General features: G+C 41.4%; 1 protein-coding gene across 2 annotated transcripts in view; it reads left to right on the forward strand.

Annotated features, from left to right (window-relative positions):
- LOC127605007 (oxysterol-binding protein-related protein 10) overlaps window positions 1–18,936 on the forward strand; it is a 31,945-nt gene extending 13,009 nt beyond the window's left edge. For both annotated transcript variants that reach the window (XM_052072546.1, XM_052072547.1), the window contains exons 6-13: window positions 545–770; window positions 1,612–1,742; window positions 4,631–4,786; window positions 4,884–5,358; window positions 7,215–7,401; window positions 7,622–7,804; window positions 7,872–8,025; window positions 18,217–18,936. In XM_052072546.1, coding sequence (XP_051928506.1) covers window positions 545–770; window positions 1,612–1,742; window positions 4,631–4,786; window positions 4,884–5,358; window positions 7,215–7,401; window positions 7,622–7,804; window positions 7,872–8,025; window positions 18,217–18,261 — 1,557 coding nt within the window. In that variant the 3' untranslated portion in view covers window positions 18,262–18,936. The remainder of the gene's footprint in view (window positions 1–544; window positions 771–1,611; window positions 1,743–4,630; window positions 4,787–4,883; window positions 5,359–7,214; window positions 7,402–7,621; window positions 7,805–7,871; window positions 8,026–18,216) is intronic.

Raw genomic sequence — 18,936 nt, forward strand, 5'->3', positions numbered from 1 at the left:
AACATGATAACAATCAAACCATTCTAGGAAATGTTCATTTACTCGAGCCACAAGCAAATCACTTCGAGCATGGAAATTGCCAGAATCGGACTGAGTAAGAATCGCTTCCTTGTTTTTCAAAGTCTCGTAGATTTGAGTCTTTCCGACTCCAGGCGTCTCCTGAATGTTTTGTACTTTGTTACCCGCTACGTTTAATCAGATACATACTTTCCCTTCCATGGTCATTACTCTCTCCCTCTTTCTATGTCTTCCCCTCCCTCCCTGTGCTGTGCAACTTGAACTGCGCCACCTGGTGTTGAAATACCTGTCATTACAAGTCCAAACGAAATGAATGCAATCAAACCTTAATTGTGCACCAATCTTCGGCGGGCCGGATTAAAAAGACCAACAGGCCGCATCCGGCCCGCGAGCCGTAGTTTGCCCACCGCTGCTATAAGGTCATGAATTGTAACTTTGCAAAGTAACTCTCATCAAAGTACCTCACGGAGAGAAGTCATGCGTTTGAGTTTTTGAGTAATCACCGGTTGCGCCGCCGTCCTTTCAGATGATGTTCCAGGCCGAGGGCCAACAAAAGAACCTGGTCCAGTCCATCGACTCGCTGCCCACCAAAGGCCCCATCTCCTGTCTGGACCAGGACTTGCTGCTGCTCAAAGCCACGTCGGCCGCCACGCTCAGCTGTTTGGGAGAGTGCCTGAACATCCTCCAACAGAGCAATAGTCAGGCACCGCCTCTGTCTCAGGCTACTCATCGCAATCATGGAGCCCCTGTCGGTGAGTGGTCGTTGGGCTCCGTTCTTAGACTGCCGGAAGCTCCACTCCTCCTTTCTGTCTACTAGTTCAGAAGTCTGTTTGTGTTTAAATGAATAGAAAAACTCGGCCACCGCATGACAGCCTGTGCATGGACTGATGGTCTGTCTGACGCCCAGCAGAGGCAAATTCCCGCTTACCTCTCCTGTGTCTTGACGAGCTTAAAAGTCCCGTGAGGAAGCAAAATGGCGAAAGTCGTGAAAGCAAATTTGAGGCTTGTGAGAGGATAGAAAGCGATGTCTCCCAGTCACACTGTCAGACTCTATTAGGATGACTTCTACAGTGAATATAAGAAGTTTACACCGCCCGGTTAAAATGCCTCAAAATACATTAACTGTTTTTTTGGAACTGTTCATAATTCCCGTCACCTTGACTCTTTTTATGATGACGTGCCAAACATGCCTTTTGGAAATAGGGTCTAACAAGCTCAACCGGCAGCTATTTTTCTTGAGCTGGAACTTGGGGATTCGTCAAAAGTAGAGGGAATTATGAACAGTTCAAATTATGAGTCAGTGCCAACACATAATCTGAAAGCTTCTGCTACATAGAAACAAAAATGATGAAAAAAATCACACACACACACCAGATGCAATTTCCTGCTGTCTCGTCTGTGTCAATCCCACCAGCGCCTTTCCGATTGATTTATGAAATCAAATATCGAATATTAGAAGTAAATCAAAAGTGATTTGAGCTCTCGCCATCCTCAGTGTCATCATCATTCCCAGCCAAGGCAACTGGGCATCAATACAACACAACTCAATTCTCAGCTTTCGCGTTGACCTCTGACACGTTGCCATTGCCTCAGATGGCGTTCCCGTGTGGACGGTACCAAAGTCACCCTCGGGGCAGCATCTGAAAAACGGCGGCCTGACTCCTCTGTGCTCTGCCGAGTCCTCGCCAGCCCTCAGGAAAAGGAGTCTGTCACATGATGCAGAGGTGAGAAATACAAAATAGTTGTGGTTTTACGTCATACTATTGGTGTGCTTCTTATGTGCAAAAAAAAAAAAGTGATGTAATTTCCAGTTTTTACCAGCAGAGGGCAGTACGCCGCTTTCCATCAACTGTTCCGCTTTGCCTTGTTCAGGGTGGAAGTGAGTTGGGCAATCGATAAAAAAAACCGAAGGGAATGTGAGCACGTGCAGGACACAGTATCAGAAGGAAAACGCGGGGATGGATGTGGAGGCAGTTGGGGGAGGGGGAGTGACTGTGATGTCATAGGGGAGCGGGAACGAGCGGAGGAAGGAAAGGAGGGCGGGTGAGGGAAACGGTGGCAAAGGAAAGATTGTGTTACGGCGCAGTGGAAGAAAACAGAAATTGGACTCATCACTTACTTGATTAGTTTATTATATTGGTGAAGCCGCCCCGAGCCTGCTGTGGAAGTTGACAATATTAAAAAGGATGCATGCTTAGCCTCGAGAGTCAAAAATATTTTACAACGGTGACAAACTGACATTGGTATGGTAAAGAAGTCCCATATTGCAGGACTAAAAAATAAAAAATACAATTCTATTTATAGCAAGGTGCCATGCAGCCCCCAAATCAGTGAAGAGGAGTCAACAAAATGGGGAGGATAGGGGGGGGGGGTTGAATTCTGAATCCAAGGTGGAGGAGGAGCGGAAAGTGATGTCAGGCGAGAAAATACAGGGGAGGGCAGAAGTGAGGAGGAGGAGGAGGAAGTCACAAGCACGCGGCGGGGGGGAACGCAGCATTCGGGGGTGATGGGAAGAAGCAGAAGGAGACGTCACTGGGACCTTGCCCTCCCTCAGCTTTCGAGCACTTCCTTGTTTTTCAGGGGGGGGGGGGGGGCAGCAGCTCACGACCACGACTCAAAGATGCGCTCTTGTAGGGATTTCCCGGAGCTTGAAACACAAATTTGACTTTAATCCTGTTAAAGTGGTTTGCTGACGTTGAGGTGACTTCCTTTTATTTTCATTTTAATTAATGAATTAATTAATTTTGCCTTTTATGGAGATGAAGTCCAGTTGTATGCAGGTCAAGCATTTGCATCAAGACGTGAGTGTTCAAAAGCTTGTGTTAGTGTGATGCATGTGCACTTTTTTGCATGTTATTTTTGGAGTGGAGGGGGGGGGGGTGAATGGTTTAGTTACAGGGGGTTTGACACCAGTTAATTTCAGGAGTAAACGTGTTTGGAAGTGGAAGAAGTTACCGGTGACTTTCGATAGGATCACTTAAGATGAAACGTTGTACAAGGTACTCAGGATAATTCCATTCGGGGTCGTCGTCTTGGCTAAATGTTTCATGAACTCGAAAGACGGCGGACCTCAAGTTCATCTGAGACATTTGGATTGTATTGAAAAAACATAAAAATAAAAATAACAGTCTGTTAAATCGGGTCATGTTAACATCCAAACATCAATGAAATGCTCTTCAAATGAAAAGGAAGAATGAAACGTGTGTTTTTCTGCGGACTTCTCACCGCCCGACTTCTGGCACATTTCGGCACAAGACTCACTCAGTCACATAAATTCTTCTTTTTTTTTCCTTAAACCGCCTGCGGAGCCGAGTTGAAACAGTTTGCGAATCACCAGTGCACTTGCCTACGGTCAAGTTAAACAAAAAAATTGGGGGGGAGGAGAAGGGGGGAAAAAAAAAACATGGCCACGAGACCGACTCAGTGACCGTTCGAATAAGAGCAAGGCTAGTTTGGGACATAAAACAAGCCACTGGCTCATTTTCCAGAACATTGAACACATTCAAATTCTATGTTCGAATCTTCCCATTCAACATGTCCGTCAAAAGTGCTCCCCCCGCCCCCCCCCCCCCAAGCAGCAATTTCCTGCCACAGTCGAGAGCCTTTTTAAATTAATCAGAAGCGCTGGAAATCATGATTAACCGCTTCCGGTTTCGTTCTCGTCGCGCACGTCTATAAATATACCTCGACCAACTCCTGGCACGCTTTTGTGCCCCGGCCGGGTCTTTTCGTGTCGAGCGTGCACTCTGCGTGCAAAGGGAATGAAATATTCAGGTAACAAGGTCCTCATGCACTCACGTCCTGGAAATTTCGACCGTGCGCGTTGAACACCCCCTGCGCACGCACGACATGCAATTAGGCACGCAGGGGATGACGGATTCGTATTTTTTTTTGTAGTTTTTTTGTTGTTATTTCCAGAGGCGCTGTCATTCCAGCGAAGGAATTGCACAAAGCAGCGATTAGAGGCAAAGTAGCAGTGAGGTAGCGTGGGCTCAGAGAGAGTTTTTGTGGCCCACAGGCTTAGAGAGCACTTTGTGCATTATACATTAGAATCTTTTATTTTTTTCTTTCTTCCTGCCTCCGTCATGTTTCTGCAGGAGATATCAAAGGCATCAGCTCCCATTTGAGTGCGCGCTCTGTCGGCCCTCGGGATGAACGCCGGGGAAACAAAAACAAAAGCGCGCATCTTCACTTTGCTTTGGACCGGTCATATGGATCAGGGGTGAAGGAAAACAAAAGGGCTTCAAAGAAATACAAAGCGCTTGTACAACCACGTGCTGAAAGCACTTTGTTGGATGACTGGACCGCAATCAGAAGTCATTGATGGAAAGAGGAAAGCTTTATCTTCTTTTCTCTTGCCCTTTCCTTTCCGAAACGTGGCGTGAAAACAAATTGTCTTCACCTGTCGCCGAACACATGTCGTTATTGACAGCAAGAAATTCAGCAGACGTTATGGAGCTTTTTTTTTTTTTTATGTTGCACTTAAAAGATGACTTTCGCCGACACCCCATGGTGAAAAAACCTTTTGACTTCTATTGCCGTCAATGGCAGTGAATGAGTTATTGAGCTAGTTAGCTTCAAGCTAACATTGTCCGATTTTTGGTCGGGACAGCACCCGGCGGGGCTTGGAGACATCTGCCAAAGCGAGGAAGTGACGGACGCGGAGGACAACGAGGAGGAGGAGGAGGACCTGGGCGTGCTGGATGATCAGAGGAGTGTCATTCTGCATTTGCTGTCCCAGCTCAAACTGGGAATGGACCTCACCCGGGTGAATTCTGTCGTGGTCTTCCTCGAACATGCCGGCGGGTCTTTCCGAAGAAGGCTTTCGTTGTTAAACGCTCTGTATGTTTGTTTTTCCCCCCTAGGTGGTGCTGCCGACGTTTATTCTGGAAAAGCGCTCGCTGCTGGAAATGTACGCCAACTTCATGGCCCATCCAGACTTGTTCCTGTCAGTCACAGCCGGCGTTACGGCCGAGGAGCGCATCGTCCGCTTCGTGGAGTACTACCTGACGTCTTTCCACGAGGGGCGCAAGGGGGCTGTTGCCAAGAAGCCCTACAACCCCGTGCTGGGGGAAACCTTCCACTGCTCCTGGGAAGTACCTCGAGACAAAGTCAAGCCTTGGGTCCGAGCCAACCAGGGGTCCGCTCGCGAGTCGGGCAGCGGCGCGGCGGGCGGCGGATGCTACCGAGTCCGATTTGTGGCCGAGCAGGTTTCGCATCACCCGCCGGTTTCCGCTTTTTACTGCGAGTGCAGAGAGAGGCGGGTGTGCGTCAACGCGCATGTGTGGACCAAGAGCAAATTCATGGGCATGTCCATCGGAGTGTCCATGGTGGGAGAAGGTGGGTCTCTCTCAATCATTTGCTTCTTTCCTGAAACCAGACGTCCCAAACAGGAATATCATCTGCTGCTACCTTGCGTTTTGAAATGAAAAAGAGAACCACTGAACTTTTCATGCCTCTGGAAGGCAATGATAATTTCCAGAAGCATTCTAAATAAGTAGGGGGGGGGGAGATTTCCAGTACGTTTTTATGGTACTGTATGTACTGCAATACGGGGCGAGTTTAGAGAGTAGGGCTGCAACTACAGATTGTCATAATCGATGAATCTGCTGATTGCTTTTTGTCGATTGATAAAGTGGCCATTCTCAAAAAGAATTCGATTGGTCAACGGCAATTTTTTAAAAATCAGCTAGCTTTATTTTGCCCCTTCATGCAGATTTCAAATATGTTTTACTTTTTCTCTAGCTTATCACATTTTTTTTCCCAGATTTTTTTTTTTTTCAATTTGACCGACGAAAAGGTTTACCCTACGTTCTAATGTATCGCCATGACGTTTCAAGAACAGAATCCATCTGTTGCTGCCCCTAAGCCAGGGGTGTCCAAACTTTTTGCCAAGGGGGCCAGATTTTATGTGGTAAAATGTCGGGGGGCCGACCTTGGCTGACATTCTTTACATTGAACAACAATATTGTTCAACAAATTTTAGTAAGCCAGTGTGTTTCACATTTCCATTTTTATTTTAATTTCAACAATCTTAAGAATTTATTTTGGTTCATTTGAAACAGGAATTTGAAATATGACATATCAGTCAATATAAACACGGAGTGATGTCTTGTTAACTCGTGAGTGATGCCCTCTAGTGTCTAAATGCTATTACTCATTTAGCCACTAGAGGGAAGCAGTACTCTATGAAACATCACTCCCCAGTCTACGAGACCTCAGTCAATGCAACACGTGTTCCATTGCGCCCAACCTGCGGGCCAGACGGCACTGATTTTATGATGGGGGCCGAGGGCCGGATGAAATTCGACCGCGGGCCGGATTTGGCCCGCGGGCCGGACTTTGGACATGCCTGCCCTAAGCCTTAATTCATAAATATGTCATACTTGGGCTATTTCTATCATGAAAGCCTGATGTGCGAGAGAAACTAGGGCAATCAGAACACACACACACAAAAAATAAAATATAAATCTAGAAGAGTTTACTTGCAGCTCGGATAAAAAAAAAAAAAACAACTTAAAAATGAAAAACATTGTTTTAAACGATCAGTTGCAGATTAATCGTTGCACCTCCGTTTCATTTTTGTTTTGTTGTTTGGTTTTTTTTAAACACACACTACTTTTGTTCTGTCTGGTATTCCTTCGGGCCATGACAAAGCGGATAATCATGCGGATAATGACCTTCACCCGCAGCACAACCGATTACTGCCTTTGTGATAGTGCACTTTGTAATCAGCGTAAAGCGGGGGGCGCAATCATACGTACGTAAGCTGCCTTACTGGGCTGATTTTATCGTACAACCATAAAGACGCATTCGGCGGAACAACAATATTGGAATTTTTTTTTTTATCATCCATACGGATGACGACGAGCATTCAATTAGTATGGCGGTTTGACTTAATGGTTGTCATAAAGATTATCGCTTGTGGCTAATTACCAAGGACTGCTGCTGTTAAGGTTGTTGAACAAGTACGGGGCTATTGGCTTCTTAAAAAAAGCCTTTCATTTATGACCCAATTATATTGGCGGAATGCCTCATTGTGTTTTGTTGCACATGCAAAGACCTTAATTGCGTAACGAGGAGACAAAAGGGGGGGCTTGTCAGCTGCGCCGCGACCATAATGTGGGAATGATTTAACAAGGCAGGGCCTTGATAACTTCTGACGTACTTCAAGTTCCTTCCCTCCCCCGGGCCAGGCGTGCTGTGTCTCGCGGAGCACGAGGAGGAGTACGTCTTCTCGCTGCCGTCGGCCTACGCCCGCTCCATCCTCACCGTGCCCTGGGTTGAACTGGGAGGGAAAGTCTCCATCAACTGCGCCAAGAGCGGCTACTCGGCTACTGTCACGTTCCACACCAAGCCCTTCTATGGCGGCAAAGTACACAGGTGGGCGTCGCAATCTTGGCCGCCAATCACAGAGTTGCCATTGCAGCCAGCTGAACTCCCGTCGGTCGGCTTTTTTCGAGGACGGACTGACTTGTCAGATTGTTAGACGTTCAACTCTATCGTGTGAATGTCTTGAAAGTCTTGCCCAGTCCTGCTCTTTGTAACTCCCAATTGAATTTCCCTTCTGAGTATTTTGCGAACACGCCTTTGTCTGTCTTAGAGTGACTGCGGAGGTGAAGCACAACCCGACCAACACCATCGTGTGTAAAGCGCAGGGGGAGTGGAACGGAACCCTGGAGTTCACCTACAGCAGCGGCGAAACCAAAGTGATCGACACGGCTAAGCTCCCTGTCACCAGGAAGAAGCTGCGACCGCTCGAGAAACAAGGACGCACGGAGTCCAGGTACGTGGGGACGTAAAAGACCGACGCGCGCTGATGGATGTAGATGGGATTGATTGCGTGCTTGTAGGCGGCTGTGGCAACACGTGACCAAGTCGCTGAGAGACGGCAACATGGACGAGGCGACGGAGCACAAACACGGACTGGAGGAGCAACAGAGGGCGGAAGAGAGACGGAGAGCAGATGTTAACAAAGCCTGGACGCCGAAATACTTCACGAAGGAGGTCAGACGCTCATGCGGCAACATTTTACACCAACTCAAAAAATACTCGGCCCTCCCATGAACACGTTGACCCACATTAAAATGTGTTGTACATTAAAAACGGGGACGCAAAATTTGTATTCAGTCAATTTCATATTGTAAGCAATAGAAACTCTGCGCTTGAATGTTGAAAAATGACGCGTTTAAAATGTACTGCGCAAATTAAAGAAATCTCTGACAACATTATCATGCGTACCGTATCGTATCATACTTAATAGTTAAATGCAACTGAACTGAGTTTGTACTGGATTAAAGAAGCAAGCAACATGATGCACTTTTTTAAAAAAACGACCATGTATAGTAAGGCGTTTTAGCCGAAAAAAAACGACCATGTATAGTAAGGCGTTTTTTGTCGAATCAATACGACCATGTATGGTAAGGCGTATTTTGCTTTAAAAAAAGGCCATGCATAGTAAGACGTTTTAGCCTAAAAAAACGACCATGTATAGTAAGGCGTTTTTTGCTGGAAAAAACGAGCATGTATAGCAAAGCGTTTTTAGCCAAAAAAAAAACGACCATGTATTGTAAGGTGATTTTTGTCGAAAAAAACGACCATGTATAGTAAGGCGTTTTTAGCCGAAAAAAACGTCCATGTATAGTAAGGCGTTTTTTGCTTTAAAAAACGACCATCCATAGTAAGGTGTTTTTTGCTTAAAAAAACGACCATCCATAGTAAGGTGTTTTTTGCTTAAAAAACGACCATCCATAGTAAGGTGTTTTTTGCTTTAAAAAACAACCATGCATAGTAAGGCGTTTTTAACCTAAAAAAACAACCATGTATAGTAAGGCGTTTTTTGTCGAAAAAAACGACCATGTATAGTAAGGCGTTTTTAGCCTTAAAAAACGACCATGTATAGTAAGGCGTTTTTAGCCGAAAAAAACGACCATGTATAGTAAGGCGTTTTTAGCCGAAAAAAACGTCCATGTATAGTAAGGCGTATTTTGCTTAAAAAAAAGGCCATGCATAGTAAGACGTTTTTAGCCTAAAAAAACGACCATGTATAGTAAGGCGTTTTTTGTCGAAAAAACGACCATGTATAGTAAGGCATTTTTTGCTTAAAAAAACGACCATCCATAGTAAGGCGTTTTTTCCTTAAAAAAACGACCATGCATAGTAAGGCGTTTTTAACCTAAAAAAACAACCATGTATAGTAAGCCGTTTTTTGCTTAAAAAACGACCATGCATAGTAAGGCGTTTTTAGCCTAAAAAAACGACCATGTATAGTAAGGCTTTTGTAGCCTAAAAAAACGACCATGGATAGTAAGGCTTTTGTAGCCTTAAAAAACGGCCATGTATAGCAAGGCATTTTTTGTCGAATAAAAACGACCATGTATAGTAAGGCGTTTTTTGTCGAATAAATACGACCATGTATAGTAAGGCGTATTTTGCTTAAAAAAAAGGCCATGCATAGTAAGACGTTTTTAGCCTAAAAAAACGACCATGTATAGTAAGACGTTTTTTGCCTAAAAAAACGACCATGTATAGTAAGGCGTTTTTTGTCAAATAAAAACGACCATGTAGCAAGGCGTTTTTAGCCAAAAAAATGGCCATGTATAGTAAGGCGTTTTTAGCCTAAAAAAACGACCATGTATTGTAAGGCGTTTTTGTCGAAAAAACGACCATGTATAGTAAGGCATTTTTTGCTTAAAAAAACGACCATCCATAGTAAGGCGTTTTTTGCTTTAAAAAACGACCATGCATAGTAAGGCGTTTTTAACCTAAAAAAACAACCATGTATAGTAAGGCGTTTTTTGCTTAAAAAACGACCATGCATAGTAAGGCGTTTTTTGCTTAAAAAACGACCATGCATAGTAAGGCGTTTTTAGCCTAAAAAAACGACCATGTATAGTAAGGCTTTTGTAGCCTAAAAAAACAACCATGGATAGTAAGGCTTTTGTAGCCATAAAAAAGCGGCCATGTATAGCAAGGCATTTTTTGTCGAATAAAAACGACCATGTATAGTAAGGCGTTTTTAGCCTAAATAAACGACCATGTATATTAAGTCGTTTTTAGCCGAAAAAAACGACCATGTATAGTAAGGCTTTTTTGGTCGAAAAAAACGACCATGTATAGTAAGGCGTTTTTAGCCAAAAAAAACAACCATGTATAGTAAGGCGTTTTTTGTCGAAAAAAACGACCATGTATAGTAAGGCGTTTTTAGCCTTAAAAAACGACCATGTATAGTAAGGCGTTTTTAGCCGAAAAAAACGACCATGTATAGTAAGGCGTTTTTAGCCAAAAAAAACAACCATGTATAGTAAGGCGTTTTTTGTCGAAAAAAACGACCATGTATAGTAAGGCGTTTTTAGCCTTAAAAAACGACCATGTATAGTAAGGCGTTTTTAGCCGAAAAAAACGACCATGGATTGTAAGGCTTTTGTAGCCTAAAAAAACGACCATGGATAGTAAGGCATTTTTTTTCGAATAAAAACGACCATGTATAGTAAGGCGTTTTTTGTCGAATAAATACGACCATGTATAGTAAGGCGTATTTTGCTTAAAAAAGGCCATGCATAGTAAGACGTTTTTAGCCTAAAAAAACGACCATGTATAGTAAGGCGTATTTTGTCGAAAAAAACGACCATGTATAGTAAGACGTTTTTTGCCTAAAAAAACGACCATGTATAGTAAGGCGTTTTTTGTCGAATAAAAACGACCATGTAGTAAGGCGTTTTTAGCCAAAAAAATGGCCATGTATAGTAAGGCGTTTTTTGCTTAAAAAAAACGACCATCCATAGTAAGGCGTTTTTTGCTTTAAAAAACGACCATGCATAGTAAGGCGTTTTTAACCTAAAAAAACAACCATGTATAGTAAGGCGTTTTTTGCTTAAAAAACGACCATGCATAGTAAGGCGTTTTTTGCTTAAAAAACGACCATGCATAGTAAGGCGTTTTTAGCCTAAAAAAACGACCATGTATAGTAAGGCTTTTGTAGCCTAAAAAAACAACCATGGATAGTAAGGCTTTTGTAGCCATAAAAAAGCGGCCATGTATAGCAAGGCATTTTTTGTCGAATAAAAACGACCATGTATATTAAGTCGTTTTTAGCCGAAAAAAACGACCATGTATAGTAAGGCTTTTTTGGTCGAAAAAAACGACCATGTATAGTAAGGCGTTTTTAGCCAAAAAAAACAACCATGTATAGTAAGGCGTTTTTTGTCGAAAAAACCGACCATGTATAGTAAGGCGTTTTTAGCCTTAAAAAACGACCATGTATAGTAAGGCGTTTTTAGCCGAAAAAAACGACCATGTATAGTAAGGCGTTTTTTGTCGAAAAAAACGACCATGTATAGTAAGGCTTTTGTAGCCTAAAAAAACGACCATGGATAGTAAGGATTTTGTAGCCTTAAAAAACGGCCATGTATAGCAAGGCATTTTTTGTCGAATAAAAACGACCATGTATAGTAAGGCGTTTTTTGTCGAATAAATACGACCATGTATAGTAAGGTGTATTTTCCTTAAAAAAAAGGCCATGCATAGTAAGACGTTTTTAGCCTAAAAAAACGACCATGTATAGTAAGGCGTATTTTGTCGAAAAAAACGACCATGTATAGTAAGACGTTTTTTGCCTAAAAAAACGACCATGTATAGTAAGGCGTTTTTTGTCGAATAAAAACGACCATGTAGTAAGGCGTTTTTAGCCAAAAAAATGGCCATGTATAGTAAGGCGTTTTTACCCTAAAAAAACGACCATGCATAGTAAGGCGTTTTTAACCTAAAAAAACGACCATGTATAGTAAGGCATTTTTTGCTTAAAAAAACGACCATCCATAGTAAGGCGTTTTTTGCTTTAAAAAACGACCATGCATAGTAAGGCGTTTTTAACCTAAAAAAACAACCATGTATAGTAAGTCGTTTTTAGCCGAAAAAAACGACCATGTATAGTAAGGCTTTTTTGGTCGAAAAAAACGACCATGTATAGTAAGGCGTTTTAGGCCGAAAAAATGACCATGCATAGTAAGGCGTTTTTAGCCTAAAAAAACGACCATGTGTGGTAAACGACCATGGTCGTTTTTTTCGACAAAAAAAGCCTTCCTATACATGGTCTTTTTTTTTAGGCTAAAAACGCCTTACTATACATGGTCGTTTTTTTTCTGGCTAAAAACGCCTTACTATATATACATGGTCGTTTTTTTTGACAAAAAAAGCCTTCCTATACATGGTCGTTTTTTTCGGCTAAAAACGCCTTACTACGCATGGTCGTTTTTTTTTAAGCAAAAAATGCCTTACTGTACATGGTAGTTTTTTTTTCAACACAAAACGCCTTACTACAATGGTCGTTTTTTTCGGCTGAAAACGCCTTACTATACATGGTCGTTTTTTTTCGGCTAAAAACGCCTTACTATGGATGGTCGTTTTTTTTAAGCAAAAAACGCCTTACTCTACATGGTCGTTTTTATTCGACAAAGAATGCCTTGCTATACATGGCCGTTGTTTAAGGCTACAAAAGCCTTACAATCCATGGTCGTTTTTGTAGGCTACAAAAGCCTTACTATACATGGTCGTTTTTTTAAGGCTAAAAACGCCTTACTATACATGGCCATTCTTTTCGGCTAAAAACGCCTTACTATACACGGTCGTTTTTTTCGGCTAAAAAAGCCTTACTGTACATGGTAGTTTTTTTTCGGCTAAAAATGCCTTACTACATGGTCGTTTTTATTTGACAAAAAACGCCTTACTATACATGGTCGTTTTTTTCGGCTAAAAACGCCTTACTACGCATGGTCGTTTTTTTTTAAGCAAAAAATGCCTTACTGTACATGGTAGTTTTTTTTCAACACAAAACGCCTTACTATAGTGGTCGTTTTTTCGACTGAAAACGCCTTACTATACATGGTCGTTTTTTTCGGCTAAAAACGCCTTACTATGGATGGTCGTTTTTTAAAGCAAAAAACGCCTTACTCTACATGGCCATTTTTTTCGGCTAAAAACGCCTTACTATACACGGTCGTTTTTTTCGGCTAAAAAAGCCTTACTGTACATGGTAGTTTTTTTTCAGCTAAAAACGCCTTACTACATGGTCGTTTTTATTTGACAAAAAACGCCTTCCTATACATGGTAGTTTTTTTCAACACAAAACGCCTTACTATAATGTTTGTTTTTTCGGCTAAAAACGCCTTACTATGGATGGTCGTTTTTTTAAGCAAAAAACGCCTTCCTATACATAGTCGTTTTTTTAGGCTAAAAACGTCTTACTATGCATGGCCTTTTTTTAAGCAAAATACGCCTTACTATACATGGTCGTATTTATTCGACAAAAAACGCCTTACTATACATGGTCGTTTTTATTCGACAAAAAATGCCTTACTATCCATGGTCGTTTAGGCTACAAAAGCCTTACTATACATGGTCGTTTTTTTCGACAAAAAACGCCTTACTATACATGGTTGTTTTTTTTGGCTAAAAACGCCTTACTATACATGGTCGTTTTTTTCGACCAAAAAAGCCTTACTATACATGGTCGTTTTTTTCGGCTAAAAACGACTTAATATACATGGTCGTTTATTTAGGCTAAAAACGCCTTACTATACATGGTCGTTTTTATTCGACAAAGAATGCCTTGCTATACATGGCCGTTGTTTAAGGCTACAAAAGCCTTACAATCCATGGTCGTTTTTGTAGGCTACAAAAGCCTTACTATACATGGTCGTTTTTTTTAGGCTAAAAACGCCTTACTATACATGGCCATTTTTTTCGGCTAAAAACGCCTTACTATACACGGTCGTTTTTTTCGGCTAAAAAAGCCTTACTGTACATGGTAGTTTTTTTTCAGCTAAAAACGCCTTACTACATGGTCGTTTTTATTTGACAAAAAACACCTTACTACATGGTCGTTTTTATTTGACAAAAAACGCCTTCCTATACATGGTAGTTTTTTTCAACACAAAACGCCTTACTATAATGTTTGTTTTTTCGGCTAAAAACGCCTTACTATGGATGGTCGTTTTTTTAAGCAAAAAACGCCTTCCTATACATAGTCGTTTTTTTAGGCTAAAAACGTCTTACTATGCATGGCCTTTTTTAAAGCAAAATACGCCTTACTATACATGGTCGTATTTATTCGACAAAAAACGCCTTACTATACATGGTCGTTTTTTTTAGGCTAAAAACGCCTTACTATGCATGGTCGTTTTTTTTAGGCTAAAAACGCCTTACTATGCATGGTCGTTTTTTTAAGCAAAAAACGCCTTCCTATACATAGTCGTTTTTTTTAGGCTAAAAACGCCTGACTATACATGGTCGTTTTTTTTAGGCTAAAAACGCCTTACTATGCATGATCGTTTTTTTAAGCAAAAAACGCCTTACTATGGATGGTCGTTTTTTTAGGCAAAAAACGCCTTACTATACATGGCCATTTTTTTGGCTAAAAACGCCTTACTACATGGTCGTTTTTATTCGACAAAAAACGCCTTACTATACATGGTCGTTTTTTTAGGCAAAAAACGTCTTACTATACATGGTCGTTTTTTTCGACAAAATACGCCTTACTATACATGGTCGTTTTTTTAGGCTAAAAAACCTTTTATACATGGACGACTGTCACTGGGAACTTAAGAAGCCTATCCCAGCTTTAGGCCATTGGAACCAACGTACATGCTGTCACTGGACGGGGTTTGAACCAGCGCTGCCTGGACGGAAAGCCAGCATGTATACCTGTACACCACCAGTGACTGTGAGTTGCTTTGCACAATAGGCATATTTGACATGCACTCTGGAGGATTTGCAGGAAAAGGTAACTGTTAGGTGTTGTTTTTCTCACGTCACTGAGCTGGGTTTGAACTGGAGTTGCCTGGACGGAACACTGGCGTGTATTCCGCTACACCACCAGTTACTGTGATTTACTCTGCACGATAGGCATATTTGGCATTCACTCTGGAGGGTTTGCAGGAAAAGGTAACTGTTCAGTGTTGTTCTTTCTCACTTCATTGAGCTGGGTTTGAACTTGAGTTGCCTGGACGGAACGCCGGCGTGCATTCCACTACACCACCATTGACTGTGAGTTTATTCGCACAATAGGCATATTTGACATGCACACTAAAGGGTTTGCAGGAGAAAGTCATAGTTTGGTGTTGTTCTTTCTCACGTCACTGAGCTGGGATTGAACTTGAGATGCCTGGACGGAACACCGGCGTGTATTCCACTACACCACCAGTGACTGTGATTTGCTCTGTACGATAGGCATATTTCACATGCACTTTGGAGGGTTTGCAGGAAAATCGTTTTTTGGCTGAAAACGCCTTACTATAATATGTACATTGTCGTTTTTTTTGGCTAAAAACGCCTTGCTATACGTGGTCGGTTTTTTTTGGCTAAAAACACCTTGCTATACATGGTCGTTTCTTTTGGCTAAAAACGCCTTACTATACATGGTCATTTTTTTTCAGCAAAAAACGCCTTCCTATACATGGTCGTTTTTCCTATACATGGTCGTTTTTTTGGCTAAAAACGCCGTACTATACATGGTAGTTTTTTTTTTTGGCTAAAAACTCCTTTCTATACATTGTTTCTTTTGGCTAAAAACGCCTTGCTATACATGGTTGTTTTTTTTCGGCTAAAAACACCTTGCTATACATGGTCATTTTTTTTCGGCTAAAAAAGCCTTACTATACATGGCCGTTTTTTTCAGCTAAAAACGCCTTACTATATATGGCCGTTTTTTTTTTGGCTAAAAACGCCTTACTATACATGGTAGTTTTTCTCGGCTAAAAACGCCTTACTGTACATGGTTGGTTTTTTTCGGCTAAAACGCCTTGCTATACATGGTCATTTTTTTAGATAAAAACGCCTGACTATACATGCTCGTTTTTTTTCCGGCTAAAAACGCCTTACTGTACATGGTTGTTTTTATTCGGCTAAAAACGCCTTGCTATTCATGGTCGTTTTTTTAGATAAAAACGCCTGACTATACATGCTCGTTTTTTTCCGGCCAAAAACGCCTTGCTATACATGGTCGTTTTTTTGGCTAAAAACGCCGTACTATACATGGTCGTTTTTTTTTTTTGGCTAAAAACTCCTTTCTATACATTGTTTCTTTTGGCTAAAAACGCCTTGCTATACATGGTTGTTTTTTTTCCGGCTAAAAACGCCTTGCTATACATGGTCATTTTTTTTCGGCTAAAAAAGCCTTACTATACATGGCCGTTTTTTTCAGCTAAAAACGCCTTACTATATATGGCCGTTTTTTTTTGGCTAAAAACGCCTTACTATACATGGTCGTTTTTTTCGGCTAAAAACGCCTTACTGTACATGGTTGTTTTTTTTCGGCTAAAACGCCTTGCTATACATGGTCATTTTTTTAGATAAAAACGCCTGACTATACATGCTCGTTTTTTTTCGGCTAAAAACGCCTTACTGTACATGGTTGTTTTTTTTCGGCTAAAAACGCCTTGCTATACATGGTCGTTTTTTTAGATAAAAACGCCTGACTATACATGCTCGTTTTTTTCCGGCCAAAAACGCCTTGCTATACATGGTCGTTTCTTTTGGCTAAAAACGCCTTACTATACATGGCCTTTTTTTTTTGGCTAAAAACGCCTTACTATACATGGTCATTTTTTTCAGCAAAAAACGCCTTCCTATACATGGTCGTTTTTTTTCAGCAAAAAACGCCTTACTATACCATGGTCGGTTTTTTGGGGGCTAAAAACGCCTTACTATACATGGTCGTTTTTTTGACTAAAAATGCCTTTCTATACATAGTTGTTTCTTTTGGCTAAAAACGCCTTGCTATACATGGTCGTTTTTTTCAGCTAAAAGCGCCTTACTATACATGGTCATTTTTTGGGGGCAAAAAAATGCCCTACTATACATGGTCGTTTTTTTTCAGCAAAAAACGCCTTACTATACATGGTCATTTTTTGGGGGCAAAAAAATGCCCTACTATACATGGTCGTTTTTTTTCAGCAAAAAACGCCTTACTATACATGGTCATTTTTTGGGGGCAAAAAAATGCCCTACTATACATGGTCGTTTTTTTTCAGCAAAAAACGCCTTACTATACATGGTCGTTTTTATGCGACAAAAAACACCTTACTATACATGGCCGTTTTTTTCGGCTAAAAACGCCTTACTATATATGGCCGTTTTTTTCGGCTAAAAACGCCTTGCTATACATGGTCGTTTTTTTAGCTAAAAACGCCCGACTATACATGCTCGTTTTTTTTCGGCTAAAAAAGCCTTGCTATACATGGTCGTTTTTTCCGGCCAAAAACGCCTTGCTATACATGGTCGTTTCTTTTGGCTAAAAACGCCTTACTATACATGGCCTTTTTTTGGGGCTAAAAACGCCTTACTATACATGGTCATTTTTTTCAGCAAAAAACGCCTTCCTATACCATGGTCGGTTTTTTTGGGGCTAAAAACGCCTTACTATACAGGGTCGGTTTTTTTGGCTAAAAATGCCTTTCTATACATAGTTGTTTCTTTTGGCTAAAAACGCCTTGCTATACATGGTCGTTTTTTTCAGCTAAAAGCGCCTTACTATACATGGTCATTTTTTGGGGGCAAAAAAAATGCCCTACTATACATGGTCGTTTTTTTTCCAGCCAAAAACGCCTGACTATACATGGTCGTTTTTTTCGGCTAAAAACGCCTTACTATACATGGTTGTTTTTTTTCCGGCTAATAACGCCTTGCTATACATGGTTGTTTCTTTCCGGCTAAAAACACCTAATTATACATGGTAATTTTTGGGGGGCAAATAAATGCCCTACTATACATGCTCGTTTTTTTCGGCTAAAAAAGCCTTGCTATACATGGTCGTTTTTTTCGGCTAAAAACGCTTTACGGTACATGTTCGTTTTTTTCGGCTAAAAACGCCTTACTATTCACGGTCGTTTTTTTCGACAAAAAACGCCTTTCTTTACAAAAACAACCTTACATGTAAAGTAATAGTTATCAAGTCTAAGTCCAAAGTAGTCCTCTAAAAGTAAATGTGAGGCCTCAGGTCAGTTTGCAGTCATGTGACTGCCCTTCTCCATGGTTGCTCTGGGTTTGTGAAAGTCAGCAAATAAATTGTGCATACAACACAAAAAGAAATAGTATAGCGAGAGTAATACTGCACCCGCTACACTCTGGACTGATCTCCAGATTTGCTTTTGGTGTTTTCACTTCGTACTGGACAAACGCCAAAAGTACGACAATATGTTGCAGGGAGACAGCTGGATGTACAACAATCCTCTGTGGAAGTCTACCTGACGGCAAGTGGAGGCGTCGCTTCTGGGAGCAGCTGCTTCTTGAAACTGGACAGCGGCGATTTCGACTCACCCTGTTGCCACGGAGACAGACAGGAAACAAGCAGCCGTGCCAAAGGGAATGCTCCACATGAAACAAAGGACAACGTCATTTTGTACACTGTCGCTCGAGTAATTAGAGCCATCCCTCTATTTTTCACCCGTGTCGAGGCCTTTTGCACATTCGCATTAGAGAAGTCTGTCGGCGGTATTTTTTTACAGCCAATCCGAGAGTTTTCTCACATATCGTCTTCTACTTGGCTCACGTAATGCTAATAAAACAAGTAGTTTGTAAAGCACTTTTACCAGCGGAGTCAAGATACACTTTTATAATCTTTGGATCTGTCTGCCAATCAGGGTGTTCCATCGAGCTGGACATAAATGTGAAATCATATTGCCAAGACAAATGTACTCCATGAAGGTAATATGATTTGAAGTATTTTAGGGTTGACTTTTTAAGACAGTATATTGGCTTTAATTGCAAACAGCCTTGATTGTTTGGTCTGCACTTTTGAATGTATTCAGACATTTTTAATGGTATACTCCCTACCCCCCACACCCATCTTCTTGTCTGCTTTATTTGTGTGTGTGTTATATTATTTATAGTTTAGTTTCTATAAAGGCTTTCCTCTCCTCTCGA

Source organism: Hippocampus zosterae, chromosome 7 (genome assembly GCF_025434085.1).
Source record: "Hippocampus zosterae strain Florida chromosome 7, ASM2543408v3, whole genome shotgun sequence".
Classification (NCBI taxonomy): Eukaryota; Metazoa; Chordata; class Actinopteri; order Syngnathiformes; family Syngnathidae; genus Hippocampus; species Hippocampus zosterae.